This window comes from Sminthopsis crassicaudata, chromosome 2 (genome assembly GCF_048593235.1).
Source record: "Sminthopsis crassicaudata isolate SCR6 chromosome 2, ASM4859323v1, whole genome shotgun sequence".
NCBI lineage: Eukaryota > Metazoa > Chordata > Mammalia > Dasyuromorphia > Dasyuridae > Sminthopsis > Sminthopsis crassicaudata.
Window position 1 is genome coordinate 270,120,186 of NC_133618.1, and position 26,461 is coordinate 270,146,646.

The 26,461-nt window shown below is 44.3% G+C and overlaps 2 protein-coding genes across 4 annotated transcripts in view; both read right to left on the bottom strand.

The window, feature by feature from the left end:
• Window positions 1–2,937: 2,937 nt before the first annotated feature.
• Window positions 2,938–7,024, bottom strand: ANKRD63 (ankyrin repeat domain 63). Its single transcript, XM_074289260.1, has one exon. The coding sequence runs from the start codon at window positions 6,359–6,361 to the stop codon at window positions 5,204–5,206; it is 1,158 nt and encodes a 385-aa protein (XP_074145361.1). The 5' UTR covers window positions 6,362–7,024; the 3' UTR covers window positions 2,938–5,203.
• An 8,668-nt stretch (window positions 7,025–15,692) lies between these two features.
• The window catches only part of PLCB2 (phospholipase C beta 2), a 34,936-nt gene continuing 24,167 nt past the window's right edge, over window positions 15,693–26,461 (bottom strand). The window contains exons 22-32 of one of the 3 annotated variants that reach the window (XM_074289262.1): window positions 25,458–25,562; window positions 25,073–25,167; window positions 24,673–24,769; window positions 23,576–23,617; window positions 21,111–21,321; window positions 20,603–20,774; window positions 19,805–19,881; window positions 19,053–19,148; window positions 18,805–18,862; window positions 18,121–18,207; window positions 15,693–17,344 (exon numbers count right to left, since the gene is read on the bottom strand). In XM_074289262.1, the coding sequence (XP_074145363.1) occupies window positions 17,144–17,344; window positions 18,121–18,207; window positions 18,805–18,862; window positions 19,053–19,148; window positions 19,805–19,881; window positions 20,603–20,774; window positions 21,111–21,321; window positions 23,576–23,617; window positions 24,673–24,769; window positions 25,073–25,167; window positions 25,458–25,562 (1,241 nt within the window). In that variant the 3' untranslated portion in view covers window positions 15,693–17,143. Of the gene's footprint in view, window positions 17,345–18,120; window positions 18,208–18,804; window positions 18,863–19,052; window positions 19,149–19,804; window positions 19,882–20,602; window positions 20,775–21,110; window positions 21,322–23,575; window positions 23,621–24,672; window positions 24,770–25,072; window positions 25,168–25,457; window positions 25,563–26,461 lie in introns of all 3 variants that reach the window. The other 2 variants (XM_074289261.1, XM_074289263.1) reach the window with 2 other exon arrangements.

The following is a 26,461-nucleotide window of genomic DNA, read 5'->3' on the forward strand; positions in this document are numbered from 1 at the left end:
TCTCAGACACTAGCTGTGGGACCCTGAACCAGTCAACCTATGTCTCAAATGCCTGTGTAAAGTGGGGATAACAAAAGAATCTATATTGGGGAGTTGTCATAAGGATCAAATGAGAATATATTTATAAAACCCTTAGCACAATGCTTGGCTGTATAAATGTTAGTTATTGTCTTTGTTAACATTGTTGTTATTGTCTGAGTGGTCATGTACAAATTACTAACCTTTCTAGCTCTTGGACGTTTCTCCAGATTTATTTTCTAATTTTATAGGCTTATAGCTGGAAGAGACCTTTCAGGCCATCCAATCTAGTTCCCTTAATTAATCAGGAAACTGAGATCCTGAAAGATTGACTTGCCTAAATCATACTATGCTTGAGGCAGGATTCAAATCCAGGTTTTCCTAATTTGAGTTTTAGATGGCCTTCAACACTGATTGGAAGGTGTTCCACTTTGGGATAGTGACAAGAGCAAAAGAATAAAATTAGTGAATTCAGAGAAACCTAACAGGTCAGTTATGCAAAATATAACAAAGAATCGAACTCTGTTCCTGTTCTGATATTTCACCTTTTGAAAATATCTAAAGATATTTCCTCATTTTTAAGTTATTTCACCTTTTGGAAGTGTTTAGAGATTTCCTCATCTGTACAATGTCGGACTCAATTATTACTAACTTTTAAGGTCTCCTCTAGCAATAAAATTGTCATAAATTGATTTTCCCCACTTTCATTTCACAGGCACCAAACAGATAACAAAGGGTGAGAGTCGAGTAAACCCTCCCTTTCCTTCCACCTTAGGTCAGCTCCATCCCCACCATCCCACCCCCAGCCTTAGCCCTGAGTTTGCCTTCTTGTGAATTCATTCTGAATCAACACCAGAAGAGCTGCTTTGTCTTTCTAAAAGTAACAAGGAAATTCATTTGCAACTGCTGAGCCAAAGAGAAGAAAAGAGCCCAATCTCCTCAAGTGAATAATACTGGATTTATTAATTATTCTGAATAATCTTTCTACAAAACAGCCTCTTCTTCCAAAAGAGTATGGATGAGTCACTTAGCCCCACAGACAGATCAATACCTAGAACCACTTTGGGACACCAAACCCCAGGGATTTGGTTTAGTTTACAATGAAAACAGTGTAGTTTGGAAAGCAAAACAGTTTAGGGGAAGCTGCTGCCTACTTTGGGCCAAGTAGCTTGGGAATGATGCCCTGAAGGAGAGAAGGTAAGGAGATGATCCACCTCCATTCTGGAAACTTTGACCTGCAGAGAGGAGAGATTCTGGATACCAAACTGTAGTGACCTTCACAAGTTCCAAGCAAGGCTATGCCATAGCACAAAGCTGTAGGAAAAGCAAGCCAGCCGTAGATGTTACACAAGTAAGACACACATCTGCCCCACAGAGTTATGTATACACAGGAAAAACCTGCTGTGGTTTTTGAGAAATATCACTTTCATCAAGCAATCTCTCAGCAACTCTGAACCAGCAGGCAAACAAGGCCTAGGTGACATTTGACCCAAAAGCTACATGTCCGCTATGCTGGGAAAGATTGGGTCAGCTTCTGGGACAGTGTTCTTGCCTGAGCTTAATTGTGGTTTAAAGATGAGACAAAAAATTATATTCTTGCACTAAATATGAAAATTAAACAGTCAAAAAGGGAGCAGTTTAGCAAGCAAGTAGCAGAAGGAAGCAGTTTGCAGTTGAGCTGTGTGGTTTCATCCACCCCCTGAAACTATTCTGAGATAGAATCAGGGTCTGAAAAGAAGCTGGCAAAATTTGGGGGGAAAAGAAGGGAGAGCAGCTGGAGACCCCAATTTTAGAGGAGGGAGTTGAGCAGGAAGTTATATTTTCCAAATTGAAATTCTCTGGAAATTGAAACTAATATTTTAGAAGCTATAGAGGAGGACAATTTTTGCAGTAGGAGAATGAGAAAAAGCAGGAAATGTTACACACAATGTTCCTGAAATCCTGTCAAAAGTTCTGTGCTCCAAAGCCCCCCCCCCCCCAGATAGATTAGTTAGAGGGACTTCTTTGAGCTCTCATTTCACCACAACAAAATGTCTTCAAGTAGCTGGATGACACACCCCTTCCCCAAAAATAGAAAAAAAAAAAAAAAAAAAAAAAAAAAAAGATACATAGACATTATTAAGATATCCAAGGCTTAATGGATGGGAAAAATATCCACGGAGTGGATCAACAGCTTAATTCAAATCCTTGCCCAGTCATATACCCAGGCATATGTAACCTCAGGCAAGTCACTTTAGTTTCCTCAGCTGTAAAATGAGGGAAGTTAGACTAAATGACTCTTAAGGTCCTTTCCAGCTCTGCCTCTGTCTATGATCAATCCTTTAAAATCTTTAACTAGACTGAAACCTCGAGGCCAAGCTGAGAAAGGAACATGTCAGCCACTAGGGGGAATCAAAGATCAGATCCTGAGTGGGACCACGTAGGAAGGAATAAGGTTAGGTACCACCATCTTGGAGACAGACAGTATCCTGTGGTTGAGCTGGTTTGGGGATCAAAGCAAATAGTATTTGAGGTGTGAAGATCCTTCCTTCTGGAAAGTAGACCCCATTCTCTGCCTTCAAGGGTCACTGGACTACAAGGGCCAGGTGTGGTGGGGGAAAGGGAACTAGGATTCCAGGAGGAGTATATGGACCAATACAGAAAAGATAGCTCCTCACTCCCTTTCCTCTGCTGGATCTCCTTTCCTTTCACATGGCACTTCTTCTTGATAATAGTTTTCCACCTCAGAAACTCTGGGGTGAAAAATTCTCATACTCCACCAGGATCACAGGTTTCTAAAAATCCCAACCCAAGGATGGAGGTTGTATTCCCCAATCTGTATTCAGAAAAAGACCTTGCCACCCCCATCCACCTCCACCCACCCACCCACAAATCCTTTTCATCAGTCTGGTAGCAAAAATTCCATCAGCAAAGTCTCTCTGGAAGGCCTTGAGCCTCCACAGGGTCCTAGTGCCTGCATATAAACACAGGCATGATAGTCTAGGCTAACAAAAAGAGAGGGCTAAGAGTGAGGGAGGAGGAAGAGGGAGGAGGAATAAGGAGGGGAGAAAAGAGAAAGAACCTTTTAACCACCTCTTGGCAGTTGCTTCTGACTCACTAATCTGTCGGTAATGGGGCTGAAATTGGACCATGTCCCACGGGGGTGGTGATGAAGTGGGGGGTCAGAATGGCATAACCAGTAGGTTTCCTGTGGGGTTCAACTTCTAGCATCCGTCATCGCTCTGCCCTCCATCTATGGCCCAGCTAGAAGCTGCAGACTTTTTAGCAGCTCCCTTCCAGCTCTTGCGGGAGTTTGATGTAATTTAAACGGGGACCTGCAGTTAGTGTGGGCTCCCAGCTTCACTGCTTCTTAGTTTAACATCACAAACACTTCAGTCAATTATCTCCCTCGCGGAGCTTCTATTTAGAGAGACATTGTCAAGGTTCTTAAACCTCAAATCAAGCCTGCTGCTTTCTGCTAGATATACAAAGCCTCCAAATGGGAGTTATTTGAAAGTGAAGGGAAAAATTAATCAAAGCCTTGCAACCCCATATCTAAAGCACAAACTGATAGGAACACCTTCTGTGCAGGTGGTGAGAGAGGGGGAGTTTGGGGCACAGGGGCGGAAGAACACTCAGGAAACATTTTCCCTTTAAGCATCTTAGAAATAAGTGGAAATAGTGAAGTGGAAGATTTGGGGAAATGGGAGTATAAAAGGCATGTTAACTATTAGAAACCTATGGATTCCATTATCTCAAAAACTCAATTCAGACCTAATGAAAACTGAAAGGTTTAGTTGTTTCCTCCTGATGGGCTGTTCAGTAGCTAGATTGTGGATGTTTGAGGGGAATAGAGCAAAAAAAGTTTGGGAAGGTATTCAGGTATTCAGGACAGTCTGGTAACCCCCTCACCCCCACCCAGGAAATCAAACCTTGGGAAGGACTACACCCAGCCTACCCTAGAAAACAGGGGACTGGGCTTGAAGTCAGAGACACTTCAGACACTTATTAACTATCTGTTGGTGAACAAACCACTTAATCATTGTGTCTCTGTTTCTTAATCCGTAAAATGAGAAGGTTGGAGTTGATGGCTTCTAAAGTCCCTACCACTTCTAAATCTATGTTCCTATGGTATAAAAAATGTTAAAGGACAATAGCAAAAATTCCTGACTAGGTATTTTTCATTCCTGGCTAACTGCTTTTGGGCAAAGAATAGTCATTAAAGACATACAGTTCCCCCCTCTCAAAGACTCATAATAAGTAACAGAATTCAGGTAGAAGCCTTTTGTCCTGCAGGTCTCTGGACATGTCCCTCCCTTTTGTTCTCCCCTTGCCCTGGCACTGGGGCACCTCACTATTGGTGCAGGGAGAGAAAGGACTGTCACAGACCTACCTGGATCAAGCTTGCAAACACCTGGGCCAGATGGCTGCCAGCATTCAGAGAAAGCATTCTCCCAATCTCTCAAGATGCTGTGGTTGCAGCACAGAAAATGTACTGGCATTTCTAACCGTTTGCATAAATGAACGCTAAAGGTTAGGGATCCAGCAAGGTGTAAAAGGAAACATCGGATTAGGGAATAGAAAGCCTTAGGCTTGATTTCCGACTTTCACTCCCTGTATGACTTGGGAGAGTCACTTAATTTCTTCTGGGTCCTGGTTTTCTCATTTACGAAAGGAACAGATTGGAACAAATGCGCGCTAAGATTTTTTTTTTTTTTTCCAAATTTAACCGTCATTGATTCTAGGTCTCACTAACAGGCTAACACCCTCAAAGTTACTACACACCTTCAGGTTAATGTAGACCGTGGGCCCTGAGTCTGTTGGGTACCAGTTTTTCTTCTCCTTGCCTTTAGTGCAAAGGGAAGAAAAGGAAAGGAAAGAACTGGCCCACTGGACGGAGGTGAAAAATCTAAACAAAATGGAAAGGGGGGCAGGGACGGGGTTGAGTGGGGGAACAATGGGATGTGGGAGGAAGGGAAACTATAGTAGTGCAAGCCCCTCAGAGGGACTTAGAGGCCATGGCCTCTCTGGTGGAGAAGCAGACCCGGGAGTTACAGGAAATTTGCATGGCCCTATAAGGAGGAGAGCAACTCTGGCCCTTGCAGAGGTGAGAGGATCAACAGGGGAAAGGAACCGGGTTGTTTTATGGATCCAGCACAGGAGAATTTGGGTTTGGGGAATCTTGGTGAAGCGCCCTGGGGCCTCTTCACCGCTGGGCTTGCAAGACCACTGCGTCTGCCTCGGTGCCCCCTTGCCAAGGGGTCTGCTGGCCAGGCAGAGTGAGGGGCAGCGAGTCAAGCTCCTGCTCCAGCCCACTGTCTGACCCTAGCGCCTCCCCCACTAGGCTGGGGATGTCCGGCGCAGTAGAACGGCGACGCAGCCCGAGACGGCCTCTGCCAGGCCCGCCCTCGGGATGGGGAGTAAGCCCTCCAGGAGCCTTGATTAGGGCCAGAGCCTTGCCTTCCAATAGCTCCTGAGAGCGCCACCTCCCTGTGCCCGAGGCCTGAGGGGAATTGGGACGGGGTAGCTGCGCAGCCGCCCGGACCCGCGCAGCCTCCTCCTCGGTCACTGAGCCTAGAGCCAAGCTCATGCTGCGGCCAAATTCGGGCCGCTCGTTGCCAAACGATCTCTGCCGGCCCGAGCCTTTGCCCCCGGGGCCTGTTTCACCCCCATGGCCTCCAGCCGCCCGGGCGAAGCGGGCCAGAAGAGGCCGTGGAAGGCGGCGAGGGCTAGGCCGGCGACGCTCGGGGCTGGGCGCAGCACTGGGCCGGCCTGGGGGACTGTCCGACGTAGAGCCCCGGGCGCGGGCGGCCGCCGCAGCGGCAGCACGACCCCAGGGCCCGGTGAGCGCTTGGACACAAGGCCCATGGCCTCTGGCGGCCGCGAGCTGCAAAGCTGTGAGGCCCGCGCGGTTAGTGCGGTCGAGGCGCAAACCAAGGCGGCGGAAAGAGCGCACCAGGAATTCGAGCACAGCGCCGTGGCCACACGCGGCGGCCCACATCACTGGGCTATTACCCGCCGAATCGGCCGCCTCTGGGTCGCCGCTGTACTGCACCAGCAGCTGCACCGCGTCCAGGTGACCCCGCTCGCAGGCCAGGCTCAGCGCCGTGCGGCCCCTCTCGTCTCGCAGGTTCACGGCCGCGCCCTGTTCCAGCAACAACCGAACGAAGCGGGATCTGAGCGTGGGGTCCGGCAACCCTACAGCCACCATGAGCGGCGTACGTCCCTGCTCCGCCCGACAATCAATGATGCTACGGTCCAAGGCGTCCAGGACAAAACGCGCCAGGTGCACCTTGCCAGCTTGCATCGCCTCCAAAAAAGTACGAGTGCCCGCCCGAGGGCACAGATCCTTTGGCTTCAACATACCCTCGGTCCCTTGCTTGGCCTTGGCGCTTGAGGGAGGTGGGTTCCGAGCCCCGGAGCTACTCCGGAGTCTCACTCAGAACTGTTCAAGGTACCGCTGGGCCTCGGGCCTGCTGCTGGTGCTCCACGCGTGGGCGGGCTTGGCCCAGAGCTGGTGCTCCTGCGTTTGGGACTTGCCAATCAGATGCCCAAGGACTCCTGTCGCAGGTCCTGGGTTTCCCACAAAGCCGAAGATTTTTTCTGGAGTTCCTGTTGCTTGTTTTTCTGTTTGTGAGGGGGGAATCCCTTGCTCCTCACTGGTCTCGGACTCCTTGTCTACGCTCTCTACTTCTCTGGCTCCCGGACTTCACGCGTGGATATTTCTGCTTCACGCTGCTCTCACAGCCAATACCTGGCTGTCCACTAGAAGGTAACCACAGGTCCCGGGCTCCCCTATTTGGGATTCCCCGCTACTTTTCCTGTCCCCAGGTGTTTCCCAATCCCATACCTGGGGCCCTCTCGCAGCTATTCAGGTGATCGCGTCTACCGTTTCAGCCTCTCTAGCTTCCCTGCTGAAACAACGGAGGAGGCAATGGGATCTCTTCCAAAGCTGGTGGGGAGCGCTGCTCCTCAGGCTGTGGCGCCGCCGCTGCTCTTCCTCCCACTCGTGGGGAGGTGGAGGGGGGTGGAGAGGGAAGCCGCACTGGGGCGCCAGTTACTTAGGGGATTAATTGGCTCAAGAGCAGTCGAAGTCACCCGCCAGGAATCCGGGTTTCACAGTCTCGGGGGTAAGGGTAGAGTCGGACTCTCCATCGTCAAGTCTCCTCTGGAACTCAAGGAGGGTTCCAGGACGGGGGAGCGGCGCCCAGCGCCCCACTGGGGGATCAGAGCCGAGGATCGACTCCTCCTATCTCTCCGCCGGGGCTGAGACGGCGGCTGTGAAACCGGGGGCGGGGGGCGGGTGCAGCTCGTGGGGGGCCACTGGTACTGAGCAGCTCCAATCCCAGATTCCAGTCTCATCCCCTCTGCCTGCACTGCACGGCGCCTGAGTCCCACCTCCTCACGCTCCTTGCCTGCCCCCTCCGAGGGCCTGGGGGTGGGGAGGGGTACAACTCAGACACCTCAAGCGGCAAGATCCATCCTCCAGACTGAGAAGAGCAGGGGAGCGCCACCCAACACCCCTGTATTAGGAAGACTAGGAGAGTGACCCGTCTGTCGGCAACTGAGTCACCAAAGGAGAAGTCATTTCTCTAGGATTGGGTTCGTTGTAACAGGTCAGAGTTAGAACTGAAAAGAGCTGAGAGACTTGGAGCTGTTCGGGGAGGGGCTGGGGGAGGGTATAGTTGAGAAAAAGAATAAAGGTGTAATGTTCAGTGCGCTTGCCGAGCGCTCCGCCAGAGTCGTCGACTGACATCTCCACACTCGCATATACTCACAAGCTCCTCAGTACACGAAAACTAACACTCATGAACACATACGGTTTTCTTCGGCACACGCTGAAGGGCGAGCGCATGTACATGTACATACACACACACACACACACACACACACACACACACACACACACACACACACACAAACGGCTGAATTCTACAGCCTTCAACACCTTCAGCCTGAACACCCCCAGCCCTCCCCCGCACAGACTCTCTTCAGGCTGCAGGAGGAGACAAGCCTCCTCTTTCTTTGAGCACATTAGCTGCTCTAGGTTTCTCCCAAGCTTCTGGGTTCCTGCATTTTAATCTCTGCTTTTCACATTATGTAGAAAAAGGGTCTTGGAGGGTAAGGAAGCAGGACAGCATCCACAGGTGATTCGGTCAAGGAAAATACATCCAGAATTACCGGTTTCCGTCCCCCTCTCACACCTTTCTCCCGACTGAACGGAAAAACAGTCCTTCTCCAAGCTCAAATAGCTTCTTGAATCTTCTCTCCCCCCCCCCCCAGCCCCAACCTTGGTCTGGGAAAGAGGCTGCTAAAGGAACAGGGAAGGGAGGGAGATGGGAGTGAGGCAAGGAAATGGAGGATGCAATAGAGACATTAAGCACTGTTTTCTTCTATAAAGACCACTAACCTTTCAGAACCTCACTCTCTGACCCCAAACCTTCTCCCAGAACACACTTCCTTCCCCTCAGGAAAACTGGAAAAGGGAAAGTGTAAAACACAACTATCTCACTCTCAAACAAGGTTTGGTCCAGTTGGGAAGACTTGGCAGCCTTCAGAAGGATGGGGTACTGTGAATTCAAAAGTGACAAAGGATAAGGTCCCTGACTCCTGAGAGATTATTATCTAATAGGGGGATATCTGTAGGCAACTAGGTGGAAAAGTGGGGGTCCGGAGTCAGGAAAATCCTGATCTCACACTAGTCTCACACACTTACTAGCTGTGCAACTCTAGGCAAGTCACTGAATCTTGTTTGCCTCAGTTTCCTCACCTTAAAATGAGCTAGAAAAGAAAATGGTAACTCATTCCAATATCTTGTGACCCCAAAAAGGGGTCACAAAGGATGGGACATAACTGAACTATTTGAACAACAATGAGGGGGATAACTATACAAATAAGCATAGAGGTATAGAGAGGTAAAAGACAGGTCCTTATCTGTCCTCAGGGAACTTATGGCTTAGGTGAGGAGATAAGGCACATAGAGGGACAAAGGGGGCTAATAATCCAAGTATCAAGTGAGAGGATAGGTGTTAATAGGGGCTAAGGGAAAGAAAAAATACTGGTGGGCACAGGTGGTGGGGAAAGTCTAAAAGAGGTTGGAATCCAAACTACATAGGGTCTTAAAGGGTAAAAGATTTGGATAGGTGGAAAACAGTAGGGAAAAAAACATTGACTCAGGAATCAGAAGATGGCAATTCAAACCACCTGCCTGTGTTGAGACATTGGACAAGACACAGCCTCATTGGCCTTTTTCCTCATCTGAAAATAAAAGGGTTGTTCTAGATGGCCTTCATTCTCTTTCACTTTTTATATTATATGACCCTATGAAAGCTTTCCAGACAAATGGAGTAGCCAGAGTGATAAAACTCAAAGCATCTTCTTGTTGCTGTTCAGTTGGGTCCAATTCTTCATGAGCCTGTGGGCCAAGCTGTCTATGGTTTTCTTGGCAAAGATACTGGAATGGTTTGCCATTTTCTTCTTCAGTAGATTGCGGCAACAGAGGCAAACAGCCCAGAATCACAGCTAGTCACAGGTTGTATTTGAACTTCAGGCCCAGAACTCTATCCACTGAGCCATCTAGTTGCCTGAGGCATCTTAAGATGGCAATAATAAAACCAGTTAAGACTGTGGTTTGGACTTAAAGAAAATATGTGATAAAATGGGAGCTCAAAGGATATTATGTTTCTAAGTTTCTGTTTTTTCATATAGAATTTCAGTATTACAATCATCAAACATTTAGAAATCCCACAACATAAAGAAATGCTCCCCAACCCTTCTATTTTGTCAGAAGGTAAAACTCTCATATGCATTCAAATTCATCTCATTCAATTTGATAAACATTTTTTTAAGCACTCCAAACAGAATACTATGTCCAGGATACAAAGATGAAGTCAGCAATAATCCCTGCACTGAAAGAAATTATATTCAGATAGGGAGATATATAACATATTGTGGTTAATGTGGAAATATGATTTGAGGGGACTTCATATTTGTATAATGAATATCATCTTTCTTGCCTTCTCAATGGGAAGAGGAGGAAGATAGAAGGAGGGAGAGAAATTGAAACTAAAAATAAAAATAAAAAAACAGGGTATAGCCCCCTACCCCAAACCCCATATATGTAATTATGTTAAATGGCCATCATAAAATTTAAATGAAAGTGTGAAGAAAAGAGCCAAAATACACCCAAAAATTTACTTCAAAATAAAGTTATCAAATATGGTGAGCTTGAAACCTGTGTTGGGCCTCTAAACCTGACTATCTCTGTAATCTTGGACAAGTCATTTACCCTCTCTGTGTCTCAGTTTTCTCATTTGTAAATTGAAGAGGTTGAGTTGGATGGCATCTGAGGTTCTCTTGAGTTCTAAATCTTTGATCCTAAGGAAAGAAGAGAGTTCAACAGGAGATGGGTGGCAGGGGAAAGGTCTTTTTTCAAGCATGGGAGAAAGCATGAGAAGAGTCAAAGAGGCAGGAATGGTGAGATATGCTTCTAAAAAGGTAGACTAAAGCCAGATTTGGAACTCTTCCTATGCCAGATTTTGTTTGCACTTTATGTTTGCATACTATGTTTGCACTTTATGCACACTATTTTTGCACTTTATTCAGGAAGTAAATAGAGGAATCACTTTGGGCCTTAGGGCAATTATGCATAGTTGCAGAGAATCCATTTTTTTCTATTCCTCCCCACCTTACCCAGAGTTTCGTTTTCATTATAACAACTCAACTTTCTCTCCAACTGTACCAGTCTTTACAATAGAGTATAGGCTGGCCTGCATGAGGCCCTTTCCAATTCTGGGAGTCTATGATTTAGTAATACAGTAACCTTCAGATCACAATGTCTCATGATATTCCAAGTCTCTTACCTCCACCATCATTACTCAAAATAGCATCCTGGAAATAGACCCAGGGCCCTGTGTTATGTGACTGGCTTAGCCTGGTAGGATAAAAGGTGTGCCTTATGTCAGAGGTTTCCTTTGTCACTATATATTTCTCAGCACAGCAATGTAGATAGTGTTTCTGGGCACTGGGGGTTAGCTTTTTGGCAAATCTTAGGTATGGGACTCTGAGAAATCTCTGCAGTGAGCTCTGATCAGAAATGAGCTCACCCTCCATCCCCTTCTCATCTACACTCAAAGTAAAACTAAAGTTTCTGAGTTCAGCTCCTGACTCTCCATCCATCTTTTCTCTTCCTTGTGTCTCAAACCCTTACCCTGACCTTAATGTAAAATAATCCAATTCTTCTTGAGTTTGAGGAAGGGGATCAAATTGAGCTGCAGAAGGGACCTTAAAGGTTTAGTCCATTCTCCTCGATTTTGAGAATAGGACACTGAAACATAAAAACTTTTCCAAGATCATGAAAATAGGAAGAGAATGAGTGTCTTTGTTTAGAACTGTAGGAAATATGTATTTGATTTCCAGTGTGGATGGCAAAGAAGGAAAAAAAAAGTCCAGTGGATTTCCTCTGAATACATGGTCCTCCTCTGTTTAATGGACTATAAGATTTAGAACAGGAAAATCATATACCTAACCTATTCATTTTGCAGATTGGTAAAGTGAGATCCAGTGAATTGTTTATACTATATATATATAGTAGAAGATACACTGGGTCTCTGGGCAGTTCTAACCTACTCTGTCATATATATTTAGAGTTAGAGGAGGAAAACATCTTGGAAGTCATCCAGGCCAAACCCCCCATCTTACAGGTGAGGAAATCAGGATCTAGAGAATGAAAGTCATTTTTCCTGTCATCACAAATGTAGTGAAAGGAAGAATAGGATTTGAACCCAGGTCCTGTGACTCCAGAGCCAAACTTCCCTTGAACCATATTGCTGAGCCTTCGGTACTCCTCCTTCCTGCTCTTTGAGGGACTGCTTGGCTTTCTGTTCTCATTTCCTGGACATGTATGCAAGTAAAACCTTGGAGAAATGGCTGATTCTAAGATCTTACCTAAATTTTGACTGAAGAAATTATCAGGCCTCTTTTTTTAAGAGGGGCCCAGTGCTAGCCATCCCTCTGGCATTGCTACCATCCAAAAAGGCCAAGGCCTTTGGAGCCGGCTGCTCTGACTTCCCTGTGGGTACATTCTGAACCAAGAAGAAATAGCAGAGCTGAAAAAAGCTGAGACTTTAGCACAAAGCAGAGGAGAAGCACAAACAGCCGGAATTAGAAGCTGTCGCTTAAGGGAGAAGAACGCTGACAAGGAGACAGAGCCTCAGGAGAAGTAGCTCCCCTTCCCCCTCCTTCTTCCATCACACTCTCGGTTCCCAGCCCTGTCGCATCTCAACCTCTTGGTTCCCCCTATCCCTGCTCTTCAGTCAGGGGGAAAGAGAAAGGCTTTCCAGAAGAGAGCAGCCTGTCTGAATGCCCAGCCTCCCCGCCTCAATCCAGTCCCCTCAATCTGTCATGCTGCACTAGCTAGGGAGAGTTAGGCCTGGGCCTTTGTGGCATGAGGATGAGAGATCTGCAGAACAACTCTGGTGGGGGGAGGTTGAATCGTCAGGGATCACTTTGATTTCTTAATCAGCAATAGGATCACAGAAAGGGAGTGAGGAACTTTCTTTTTCTTCAAAAGGGGAAACTGAGTCATGGAGCAGGGGAGGGAACAGGTTGTCTTTTCCTAATCAATAAGCAAGAAATGAAACTTAAGGGTCTTGAACTCCATTATCCTGCTACCACCAGTCTCCTGCTTCTGATGCTCCTGGGGGACACCTTTCCCATCTCTTTCTCTGTACCTTTCCCTGCAATCCAATGAAGACTAAGTATGCTAAATGGTGCAAACAAGTGGCATGATCCTAAAATGGTCCCTAGTGTTTTTTCTGGAATATAAGAAAGTAGATGGCTCCCTTCATCCCCCAGAGAAATTGCCTAATGGCCTAACCTGTGGAGAGAAGGCCCTCCCTTAAAGAAGCCAATCCATCCTCTGCTGTAAAAGTGGCTGTCTAGATCCAGCTTTAGTCATTGTCATAGCCTGGGCTAAAGAAGCCAGGATACCTCAGAGAGGAAAAAATAAGGCAGCCTTTCTCCAATTCCTCTATCCAACCCCCTTACCCCAACATCTTTAGACAGTTTGAGTCAGAAACTGGAAGATATTCCAATTCAATGCCATTCTGGCCTCTTGCTCTGACCCAGCCCCACATGCCTAGATCCCTGTTGGAATTCCTACCATCCTGCTCCTCTGAGCACCAGGAAATAAAATGAAGGTTTCTTTCTATACAGAGAGAGTACAGAGGATTGTATGGCTTCAAGAAAGGATGCTGGATGTTTGGAAGGAAGGGTAAAAGAAAAAAAGAATGCCATGAAAAGGAATCGTTCCTGCTACTGGAGGACAGAGCTGAGAGATGTTGCTGCTCTAAAGTAGATCATAGATGAATTTAGTGCTTGAGGCAGGACTTTCTCTTTATGCTGGGGGGAGAAAGGAAGAGGGATGGCACAGGTAATTAATCCACTGAATCCTGTATAGTTTTAGATCCAGAAAGGACCTTTGATGTTGCTGTCCAGTTGTTTCAATCTTGTCTGTCTCCTTGTGACCCCATCTGGAGTTTTCTTGGCAGAGATATTAGGGTAGTTAGTTTTTCCTTCTCCAGCTCTTTTTACAGATGAGGAAGCTGAGGCAGATGAGGCTAAATCCCTTGCCTAGGGTCACACAGCTAATAAGTGTCTGAGGCCAGATTTTAACTCAAGAAGATGAGTTCTTAACTCCAGGCTCAACACTCCATCCACTTCAACACCCAGCTGCCTTTAAGGAATCTTAGGGGATGTCTAATCCAAACCCTACCCTCTGTCTCTTGCACTTTCAAGTTGAAGAAACTAAGAAACAGCATATTAAGTCTCTTGCTCAGGATTTCATAGGAAAATGACACAGTTAAGATTTGAACCCAGGTCCTCTGACTCCAGATCCAGAGTTCTTTCCACCACATCAAAACTGTCTATTAGCTACAGCACTGATTTCATCAAGCATGGATTATAGGGATGCATATCCCCAGACAGTCAGGCAGGCAGTCAATAAATAGTAAGTGTTCCACTAAATGATAGGAGGTTCTTACTGGGTGCCACTAAGTAACAGTACAGTGCTTACATTATACCACTGAATAAAAGTACATGCTTACTGTGTGCCAGTGAGAGTTAGTGTTTATTGTGTGTCACTAAGTAATAGTAAGTATTTATGCCACTACTCTTCTGACTCTAAATTCAAAGCTCTTTCTAACACATAGTGATTTCATCAAGTATGGATTATAGGGACCAATATTCCCTGATATATCAGTCAGCTAATCAGTCAATAAAAAGTAAGGGTGAACCATGTGCCGCTAAGTGAGAATAAGCACTTATTGTGTGTGCTATTAACTCTCAGCAAATCGCTCATTCTATATACTAAGTAATTATAAGTACTTACTATGTGCCACTAAGTATCAGTGTTTACTGTGTGCTACTAAGTTACAGTGTTTATTGTGTACCACTAAATAACAGTAAAGCACTTACAGTGTGCCACTAAGTAATAGTAAGTGCTTACTGTATGTTTCCTGGAAATACAAAGAAAAGCAAAAGACAGTCCTTGCTTTCAAGGAGCTCACAATCTTATGTATTCAATTTCCCAAAGGCACACTGCTAACTCCCTTATGAGGGGGAGGCAAGAAACAAATAGCCATGTACAAATAAGATATATCCAGGATAAATTGGAGATAATCAACAGCAGGAAAACACTAGTCCGAGTCAGGAGATGCAAGTATTATGTCCAAGGAACAATGTCGCTGGATTGATGAGTCTAGACAAGTGCAGCTAGATTGTCAGTATCCCTGAGACCAAGGCCCCTGGAGGATGCCCCTTGTTTGTGTACTTTCCTGTACCCCAGGTGTTGCCAGCTGATGGCATCCTCTGTAATTGGAAGCCAAGAAAACAACTACTTCCTGGCATTCCCCACACTTGGGATAAGCTCTTCCCAATTAGACCAAGAGAGCTCAGAATAGCACAAGGCTCTCAGAGGAAGAGTGACAGCCCACAGCAACCATCATGGGAAGTGGAAATTGCTGAGATTCTCATCGCTCCTTAGGATGAGGCCTTTATGGCAAGGATGCAAAATCAGAAGAGCTGAGTTCACATCTAAGGCCTGCTTTTGGGGAAGTCAGTTTCTGATCCTGTTTCATCTAAGAGGTTGGTATGATTCAGGAGGATCATTGATGAAAGAATGCTATCCATCTCCTGGCAAAGAGGTCATATCCAGAGTAAGACGGTTTTAGATACTGCCAATATGGGAATCTTGTTTTGCTTAACTATAGTTTATTGCAAAGGCTTTTGCTTTTGCTTTTTTTTTTTCCCAGTGGGGAAAAGGGTAGTGGCAAAGAGAAAAATGAATGCTTGGTCATGGAAAAACTTTTAAAATTCATTAATAAAAAACCACGAGGTTGATCTCATTGATTTCTAATGTTCTTTTCAGATCTTTTGAACCTATGATTAGTACATGCCCTCATGAGAGAATAAGGTCCTGAGGGAAGTGGTTAGAAAAATGGTAATTAGAATAGAGAAGAAAGGCAAATTATAATGGGGAAGAGACATGGAAGTACTAGAAAAATTGTGTCCATTTTCTAATAATTTCTTGGATGTGCTTCTTGAGGGAAGAATTGGTTCCACACACAGGTTAAAAGAGTGATTGCCTACAGAAACTATCATGGTATGATTTGAAGGGTGGAAATAGCTGAGATTCGCACTATTAATATCATCCCTTTATTGGTTTAGATAAAGCATTGACAGAGATTTTTTTCCTGTTGTATTTTTGTGACAAACATTTGGGCAGGGGAAAGTAAATTTGCTTCCTAACCCAGAGAAAAGACACTGCCTGTAGGATAACTATCAATACTGCCCCCAGGGAAAGGCCCTTGCAGAAGTGATGCCAAGAAGCCTTTTCTTCTCCCTAAGGAAGGTATTCTCTGAAGTAGCCATAGTTCTTAGAGCTGCAAGACATAACTTGAGGTTTTAGGGTAGAGTGAAGAAATGGGTAGAGTTTATCTTTTATCAGGAACATTCCAGCCCACCTCACATTTGAGTCATCATCCTACTGGCTCATTGATGTAGAACAGAACCTCAGTCTTTAGTAGATAATAGTGGTCTTTAATGGAGTCAAAAAGAAAACAAATAATAAATAATCTGAAATGATATGGGACAGAGAGTGACCTCTCTTCCTCTCCAATCCCTGGCTACCCCTCGTCTAACCACAAATGATTTTGCCCATCCCTCAGAAGCAGTTTCCTCTGATGAAGATTGTGGGAGTGAAGAGAGAGGAACCTTTATCTAAGGGCTTGGAGGCCTGTGAGTTCTATCACAGTTTCTTGAAGTCCATAGGCAAGAAGAAAGGATGGAGAGAGGTTGAGAGAAGGGGAGAAGTACAGAATGAATGAGACAAGTCAAGGGAAAGGATGATATAATCCTAAAATCTTATAGTTAGTTATCTCCAGGACAAGGGAGGTGAGGAGGGAAGGATGAGCACTAGGCATTGGGGTTTCTTGAATCATTCATCTACCCCCTCATGCTACTTCTTAGACTGTTTTCTGGATCCAAGGAACAAAGGGGCCAGGAAAGGTAGGGTACTCTTTCTGAATCATCCTCTCTCAGTAAATGATAGGGAGGAAGGGATATCTGATCCTGCTATCCGGGGAATAATCCTTAGTCTGAAACAGTTCCAGTCCAGGAAAAATTTAATACATTTTAAGGGTGTAGATTCTGGGTTCACCTAGTATGAAAGATCTATCCAGAGCCCAGAACTGGAAGGAGCAATCACAGTAGAGGTGAATTAATTTGGATAAGGGGCAAAGTCAAATAAAAGCACTTTGATAAATACCAGCACAAAGAGGCTGGCTCTTCTGACAGGTCCCAAGATCCATCCAAGTCAGAAATGTTCTTTTTCCCAGTCCTGACTAAGGGACTGTCTTCAAAATTGCACCCTATCCCTCCTGCCTCTTGATCTTTGATCCAGAGAGTTGAATGTCAGAAACTGTAGATGGGCCTGTTACAGCCCCCACTTCCCTCTGGCTAGTATGTATTGGACTCCTTTTATATTAAAGGAACATGGGCAGGTACCTCAGTGAGACAACAGGGTGTAAGGCCTATTTCCTAGCTGAAGCCCTGCCTCATCCCAGAATAGGAAGAGAGAACTTTATACTTAGAGACGGCTATCTAGCTGGGAAGAAGCTTCGGTTGGGTGAGATGCCTCTTCTGAAGGTTCCTCTACCACACTGAGGGTCTCCAGCTTCTTGTCTTGGTCATCTGAGGGGAAACTGAGGCAGCATCTCACCGCTTCTTTCACCTTAGCTTCCAGGCCCTTCATCTGCTCCTCATATTCAGACAGTGCTTCTTGCTGGAACTGTAGGGACAACATAGAATAGAGACTAGTTCAGAGAGAGGGAGTGGTCAGATGCCCCACCTTTTAACTTTGCTTTACTTCCCATCACCCTAAACTCAGGCTCCAACAATGGAATAAGACAAGTCTCAGCCTGTTATGACCTCCCATAGGACTAAAGGTGCTATGGCACCTTGCACAGCCTTTGGAAACAGGAGACCTGTGGGAAGAGGAGAATTGAGTCATCTTTCTACTGGCTCCTTGATCTAGAACAGAATCAGTAAATAATACTGCTCTTTAATGGAGTCAAAACACAAATTGTAGAGAAGATTTCAGTGAATGCATGTGGAGGAAAGGAAAAAGAACCAAGAAAACAATATACATATAACCAGGAAAACCACACAAAGAAAAATAAATAAAATAAAAGGAAAACCACACTAAAGAAATCATTGCTTTAATGACCAATCTTGACTTCAGAAGACTAATGATAGAGTGGGGACTACAGGTGTGGATGAAACATATCCTCTTAGATAAGATCCACTCAGATAATTTGGTTTGCATAATTGTACTCCCTTGTTTGTCTACTGAAAGAGGGGTGGGTGTGAGGAGATTACCCCAATGTATAAAAATTGTTTCCAAGTATACTAATGGCTATAATATGTTTAATGTGAAGCCCAGAGCCCCAGAACTTTTCCCTGAGTGTCCTAAGACAAGATTATTATAGGGTACCTGAGCTAAGACCCACTGAAGTTAAAGCATCCAGGAAAGATGGAGGGATAAAGCAAGAAGCAGAGCCTTACCTTTTTCTCCTTCTCCCTAATCTGCTCCAAGCAAGCTGCCTGCTTTTCTTCTAGCCTCTCCTGGTGTCTCTCCAGGGTCTCTGTCATCTAGGCAGAAAGAGAGGTCCCCAAGAGGAGGCCAAAGGAAATCTCAAGCCTATTCTCTTTTTTTTTTTTCCTTCCCCCCCCCCCCCTGAGGCTGGGGTTAAGTGACTTGCCCAGGGTCACACGGCTAGGAAGTGTTAAGTGTCTGAGACTAGATTTGAACTCCGGTCCTCCTGAATTCAAGACTGGTGCTCTATCCACTGCGCCACCTAGCTGCCCCTCAAGCCTATTCTCAACAGGATCCATTTGGTTCTCCTCCAACCTCCATCCTCCTAATTCCCTGGTCTCAGAACAGCTTCTCCTTCATATGCCATACATCACCCACCCAGGAGGGCTGTTCAGAAAACGGACTAGTACCCACAACCTCTTCAGCCCAAACCAATAGAATAACCAAGCTCAGAACAAGGGCAAGTTCCGAATATATCTCCCCTACAAATGTCAAAGACACCTGGGGAAAGGGAAAGGGAAATGTGAGTTTAAATTGATGTCTAAATGACTCCTAGATCTAGTTCCTCTCTCCATCCTTCCAGCTAGAAGAGAGGGTAAGCTTGTGCCCACCAGGAGCAGAAGTGGGGTTAGATTTTACAGAAGACTACTTGCCTGTTTGATGATGTGAACCACTTCCTGTATATGTGAGTTGTTAATTTCTCTCTTCAGTCTAGGAAAGGGAACAGATGGGGAAAATGAACAGGAAGACTCTATTGGAAAGGAAATGCTCAGTGAATCTGAGCTTGGTTGGGGAAGGGAAACATCCACTGGACCAATAGGTTGGGCAGGAATAAGTCCAAAGGATCTGGTCTCAGTGCCAAAAGAAGGAAAGCTAGGAACTCTGGCTCCTCTACCCTCACCTCTCCTGGGCCATCTTGTCACTGGTGATCTTGCTCATGGCCTGAATCCGTTCTAGCCTTTTGACTTCAAGCTTCTTCTTCATTTCTTTGGTGTTGCTGCAGGACAGAAATTATGGTGGTAAAGTCAGACCTGAGAATCTTGAGAGGCAACATGTCATAGCCATGTTGGATACAAAGTCAGGATGACCTGAATTCAAGTTCTGCTTCAGACACCCACTATCTCTGGGATGCTGGCAAGTTCTATAACACTCTGTGCCTCAGTTTCCTCATCTGTAATATGGGAGAATTGTACTCTAAGGATCCCTAAGTCTGTGAGCTAAATGAGTCTATTTGGCTTCAGAGAAAGGGAGAAAGGTTTGCAAGAACTGTTACTGAGCAAAACAAGTAGAACTAGGAATACAGTGTATCCAGTAACAGCAAAATTGTGCAATGATCAACTATGAAAGACTTGGGCGTTTCAATGATCCAGGGCATTTCCAATAAGCTTTGAATAGAAAATGCCATCTGCATCCAGAGAGAGAATTATGGACACTGAATGTAAATCACTATGTTCACTTTTTTTCTTTTTCTTCTGGGGTTTTTTTGGGTGGTTTTTCCCTTTTGTTCTGATTTTTCTTTCATAATATGATTCATAACGAAATGTGTATTTTAAAAATTAATGTATCTGCATAACCAGAAAACAATAAAAAAGAAAAACAAGAAAGGGCAGGGAAAACACCTGCAGCATCTCCATCTTGGGCTACCCTCCATACCTTTCTGCAGACTCCTTGAGAGCTTTGAGTTCAGCAGCTTGTCTCTCCTGGGCCAGCTCCATCACCTTGGCGATTTGCTGTCGGGGAGAAAGCACAGAGGGAAGAGCTTAGAGGAAAGATTTCCTATTGATCCTCCCTGTCCTTAACCACTTGCTGTCGAGGGAAAGAAAGGGAAATGACAGAGGATCACCTCAGTCAAGGGAGACCCCTTCATATAAAGAAAGAACACTGGGTTTGGATCAGAGGACAAGGGTTCCAGGAATCTCCACTCTGGCACTAACTATATAGCTGTGGACATGTAACTTCATTTCTATATGTCTCAGTTTCCTCACTGTAAAATGAGAAATTAAGTAAATCTCTAAATTGAGTTAGAGCAGGAATTCTTAATTTTCTCTGTACCATAGAACACTCTTGTGGTTGAGAGAATCTTTTTTTTTTTAGAATAAGATTTTTTAAATGTATAAAATAAAATACATAGGATTACAAAAGAAGTTAATTATATTGAAAAATACTTGTCAAAAAATTTTTTTAAAGTTTAAAGTCCAGATTAAACACCCTAGACTAGCTGATCTCTGAGGTCTCTTCCATCTTCAAATCTGTGCTCTTATATTGGCAACTGACATCTGATTCCTCCCCTTGGACTACAATGTTTTCCAAAACTTGGGGGTGGAAAAGGGGTGGACACAGATAATCTATCTTCTGACAAAATGGCTTGGTGGGTGCCATGTATTCCAGTGGCCTTCAGCAAGAGGACCCAAATCCCAGACTTTGATTTCCCAGGATTCCTGGTGCATATACCTCTGCGCCATGCTGTTCCTTGCGTTTCATGATGCTTTCATACTGCTCCTCCCCTTGCTGGTACAGTTCTGTCTCCAGCTTCTCTTTCAGCTCTCGAACACGCCCATCTATACTTTCTGGCCCCTCCACTGGCCCCTGCCCGGCCTCACGAGTGTCCTCCCAAGGCAAATTTCTACAATGTCCAAAGAAATGCAAGACATTGAGGACCCCTTTCTGGGTTTTCTAAGCCCCTGGTCAATGTTCTAAGATCCAGTCCTGCCTCCAACAAATGAGTGCTACTGAATTCCTATATTATTCTCTTCCTCCTTTTTGCCCTAGGAAAGAAACACTCAGTGTCCCAAAGCCAGATGATGGCCATCTGTGTGCATCTGGGTCTTGGGAGTAATGATTCTGCAACCTAGGGATCCAAAGTAGAGGGGGTCAGCAGCCTTCTTTAATTGGATACAGAGATATAAGAAGTGGGACCAGGGTTCCATGGATCAGGTACAAAGTCCACTCTGACCATTACCTCTTCTTCCGGGATCCCTTTGTGACAGACAACTTCTTGCATCCACCTTGGGTGGTCAGTTCAGACTGTAAGGAGGCATATTTTTGCAGGAGTTCCTCCCAGCGCCGGACTCCCCGTCTCTCCAGTTCCCGAAGCTCCTTTTCTTGTCTTTTCTGAAGCTTTAAGAACCCTTTCAACTGCTGTAGCTCCTCCAGGCTGGCTGTCTGAGGTTCTGTGAAACCCAAGTAGGATGGGTGAGAGATAGAGGAGGAAAGACATATAATTTGTTACAACCTGTAAGGGAAGAAAGGGACCTTTTTGTCCCTCAGTGAGAAGCCCTTCTGTTTAACATTTTAAGAAGGAAGGAAAGAAGGAAGGAAGGAAGAGAGGAAGGAAGAGAAGGAGGAAAGGAGGGAGGAAATTAAGAAATAAGCATTGATTAAGCATCTACTATGTGTCAGGCACTAGGATCAACCAGATGAGGCACTTTATAATTATCTTATTTTGTCCTCACAACAACCTAACAACTGAAGTAATCCAATTGTTAAATTTTCAGTGCAAGCATTTACACCTCAGAAATTGCCAAATAATAAAAATGAGTATTCAATTTCCTATTGTGTTGGTTTTGCAGACTGAAAAAAGTGATAACAAAAATATTGACAATGAAAATTAAACTCAAAAGTATCATTTACATTTTCTTTTTTTGGAGAAAAATTAGCATTTAAACTATTAAACATTTAGCAGCACACCACTGATTACACACACACACACACACACACACACACACACACACACACACACACACACACACATACACACACATGTCTTCAAGCAAAAATTAGATGGCCATGTATCAGGAGCACATGGTAATTCAGATATTTCAAATGGTTCGGGGTTGAACTATATGGTTACTGAGACCCATTCCTACTGGGAGTTTGCTTCTATGTTAATATTTTATAGTTTTTTTAATCTTGTAAATATGTGTCCTGGGTTGTGTGATTCCTTTCCTCAAGGGACAGAAGAAGCTATTACTGCAATGAGTGAGTGTGAAGTAGAGTGGTAGATTCATTCTAGTAAATCAAGGTTGCTCTGCAGAAATCCTTTGAAACCAAACATCCCCAGTAGAGAGCATATTGATTGATGAGTAAGATAGAAATCAGGCAGAAAGAAAAGAAAGTTTCACTGGGAGAGGAAAAAAAAGGAAATCAATAAGTGTGGTGGGTTAAAACCAAACATACCCATAGGAAAAGGTAGATGATCAAGCTTAGAAAGGTGTCTTTGAGAGGCAAGGTGGTGCCTTGGACTTGCATTCAGATGATCTGAGCCCTGCCTCGGACACTTACCAGACATTAGACCTTGGGACTGAGTTTTCTAATTGATGAAATGTTAGATCTGAACTAAGTGATCTCTAAGGTTTCTTGTAGCTTTATCATTCTATGGTTTGAGCCACTCAAGGTCAGAGTCGAGAGGGATGGAGTTGCTAAGGACTCAGCTTGGGAAGTAGGTTCAGAGTTGGCTGGAACCTTAGTGACCATTTAGGCCACTTCATTACTAAAAGGAATTTCCTCACTACCTTCCAATTGTAATGTACCTGATAAGTGGTCAGAATAGTTTAATGTAAGGAGGGTATTGGTCCCTGTCCCACTTCAGAGCCCATCATAGCTCCCAGAAAGCAAAGAGCAGATAACTGAGGTAATGGTGTGTTAATGTGTAAACCATAAAGACCTTTTGTCCCCACTGAAAAGATTTCTTCTGTTTTTGGGCTTGAAATTATATGGATTTCTTCCAGAATGATACCTTTCCTCTGGTAAATAAAAATCCTTGTCTGAATTCTGTATGGCTCAGATGTGGCAAGGGAAAACAGTGGGATGCTGGAAGCTACAGCTATCTCTAATTAGTAGTGCTTTTGTATACAAGCACTACCTCTAACAAGATGGATTTGGAACTTCACATTGTAAAGATGACCCCCTCAAAGCGGGGAAGACTTAGGGTAAATTAACAATATAATTTGTCAAGCTTAAAATGGTATATAAATTTCAGTTATTATCATTATTATTAGAATTCTTTCACATTCCTCACAAACCCACACTTTCCTGGTTAGGCTATCCCATTCTCCTGATCTAAGGACATTAACTTTCCGTTTTGGGAAGAACTAGAATCACTAGGAACAAAGAAAGGAAGTGGGGAAAGCGGTCCTTAGAATGTCTGCTAAATTTCAGACTTGACCCAGATAGATTTATTAATTATATTTTTAGAGCTAGGAGAAATCCCAGAGGCTATTTAATCCAACTCCCTTATCCCCCACCATTTTATATATGAATAAACTGAAGCTATGGAGATTAATGAACTTCTTGGGGTCACAACCAAGGTGTGATTTGTACCAGGTCCTTAGACCCCAGAGATAATGTTCTTTCCTCTAGACTAAGCTGCTCCTAACTTACAGTTCTAGCCTTAAACTTTCTCTACATGCAGAAGGCCTGGCTTACCTGCTGCCTCTTTCATTGCTTCTTCCTTGAACCAGGTCACAGCTGCTGTAAAAACCAAAGGAAGCAGGACTTTGAAATTGTCCTGGCTTTCCTTTTAAGGAGAAGATTTGGGTCTGGCTTTTCCCCCCTTCAAGGTTGGGTCCCTGATCTGATACTCTGCTAGGTGTCAAATCTCAGAGGTTCCTTTCAGCAGCATTGGAGAGACAAGTGTTGCATATTCTTTGGACTCATCTAAATTCCCATAATTAAATATACTGACACGATTGAATCACACTTATATATTCAGGATAGGAATCAGTTTTTTCGTTTTATTTTTTCTCCTCAGAAACCATTCACATCCCACTGACCATGCAGAAGGGTATCTGGAGAGATAATCATTGAACAATCATTTATTAAATTATTAAATATCCAATTCAGGAAATTTTAACCTTTTTATGTCATGGACCTTTCTGGCAGTCTTGTGGAGCCTATAGGCTTCTGAGAATAATGTTTTCAGATGCATAAGATAAAATAGGATTATAAAAACAATTATTTTAAAGTACAATTATCAAAATATTTTTTTTAAAAATCAAGTTCACAGACCCTAGGTTAGGAATCCCAGTTCCGATTTATGCCTAGCACTGCATTGGGCACTCAAGATACAGAATTTTGTTAACACATACTCTCTGGCTGAATAGAGCTAACAGTTTAGTAGGGGAATAAGGAACAAACACAAATAACTATACTATTTAGTATTGTATTCCATATTGCAGAAATGCAAACAAAAGTGCTACTTTCTGTCTAAGTGAATTGGGGATTATAGGCTCCTGGAAAATTTCAGGGAAGGATTCATGAAGAAGGTAGCATTTGAGTTGGATTTTAAAAGAATTCAATGAGCAGGAGAGAGCAAAGGTCAAGAAAAGGCATTCCAGGTATGGGAAACAGAGTGAGCCAATACTTGGAAGTAGGAAAGCACAGGATACATTTAGGGGATAAGTGAGTAGTCCATTTAGCTGAAGGACATGGTACTCAGAACGAAGTAATGTGAGAAAAGAGGAACAACAAAATAATCCCAGCCTAAAATCTTACTGAAATCCTGCCCACCTGACCCTTAGTACCTGCAGGACCATTGGGTGATGGGGCTGTAGAGGAACCTGCAGAGATGAGGGTCCCATTGGCTTGGCCCAGAGCTGAGTTTCTGAGTGGCAAGAGCCTCTGTTATAGAGAGAGGAGATCAAAATGATCAGCACAGTCATAAGCACACTGATGCTTCCTTTTCTCAGAAGCAGGATGTTGTTGTGTCCCCAGGAGTGCTCTATTATTGGGAAGGATATAGAGACCCTCCACCAAGGAACCTCTCCCCATTTCCCAAGACTCCTTCAACCCTCTCTCTCCCCCAGTGCAAGGGAACTCCTTTAGAGATTGATGGTTTCCCCAGTTGAAATATCCTTCCTCTCTCCCATCCCAAGACAACTAAAATCTTCTGCCTCTTCCTACTCGGTACCAGAGAGAACTCACATCAGGGGGGTCATCCCCAGTGTCCTGCAGCTTTACTGATTTCTTGTCTTGTGCATTGAAGAATTTGATGGGGTTGGCAAGAGCCACAGTCAGATCTAAGGGCAGAAGGAGACATTATGATCTGTACAAGGATAGAACTGTGATCCCTTCCATCTCTACTCTTCCTCCCTCACTACGGCCACCTCCCTAAGCTGCCCCAAGAGGGCCAGGAATATAATCCATCCCTTCCCTGAGGGAGCTGGGACATAAAGCATGATGAAGAAGTAGAAATGGGGGAGGGGTGCTTTTTCCCACAGGAAGACAACCAACCTCCTTGCCTTGCTTTCCTTCCTATGATCCCCACTGCTCCCCACCCATCAAGGTTTTGAGACTTAGAGGCTCCTACCTGCCCAGGTATCAGGCACATAGTCTTTCATTTCCAGGAAAACAAAGAGCGCAGGCATAGTGAGGGGCATGTTGCTCTCGTTCCTAAGGCACAAGTGGTGGTATCCTGCCAGAACATAGGAGGGTCTTGGACCAATGGCCTCTCATCCCTCCTACACATCTTGAAGTTGGTCTCCTGACCAAGGTATGAAACTCTTGTTTATATCAAGTGCCCGGCTTAATGAATGCTTGTTGATTGATTGATTGGCCAAGATAGATTATTTAAGAGAAGCAGCATAGCATTGTAGAAAGAACCCAAGACCTGGATTAAAATCTTGACTAATAAAATAAATACAAGTGTGATATTAGGGCAAATCACTTAACCTCTTTGTGTTTCAGTTTCCTAATCTGTAAAATTAGGGTATTAAATTAGGCGACCCATTAGATACCTTATTCTAGATCTATGATTCTTGGCCAGTAAGACATTCAAAGATGGTGTGGTTTAAATTATAGAGATTCTAGATTAAGCTTTTTTTGTGGATCATGGATCTCTTTGTTAGTCTGGTGAAGCCTACAGACTCCTCAAAATAATGCTTTTAAATAGTTGAAGCAAATGTTACAATTCAGTTAGAGGTTGTTGAAAATAGAGATGTATCTTTTTTCTCATCTAAAATAATGAATCCCCTGAAATTACCCAAGGCTGTAGATCTTGCATTAAGAATCCTTGAAGTAGTGAAGAAAGTAGTGGGCCTGACCTTCAAAGGCTGAGGTCTAAGTCCCAGATAGACCCATTATTTACTGGATATATTACTCCAGATAAATCATTTAGACTCACTTTGTTCATCTGCAAAATTGTACCTCTGCTATCTCCTTCCTGCGGTTGTGCTAAGGGGCTTGTAAGTATTAAAGAAGTGGGATAAATGTGAAGTGTTATTCCCTGTTATTACTGAGAACCAGCATGGTAGAGCAGAGTAAGTGCCAGCCTTAGAGCCAGCCTGGATTCAGCACCATCTCTAATACATTCTG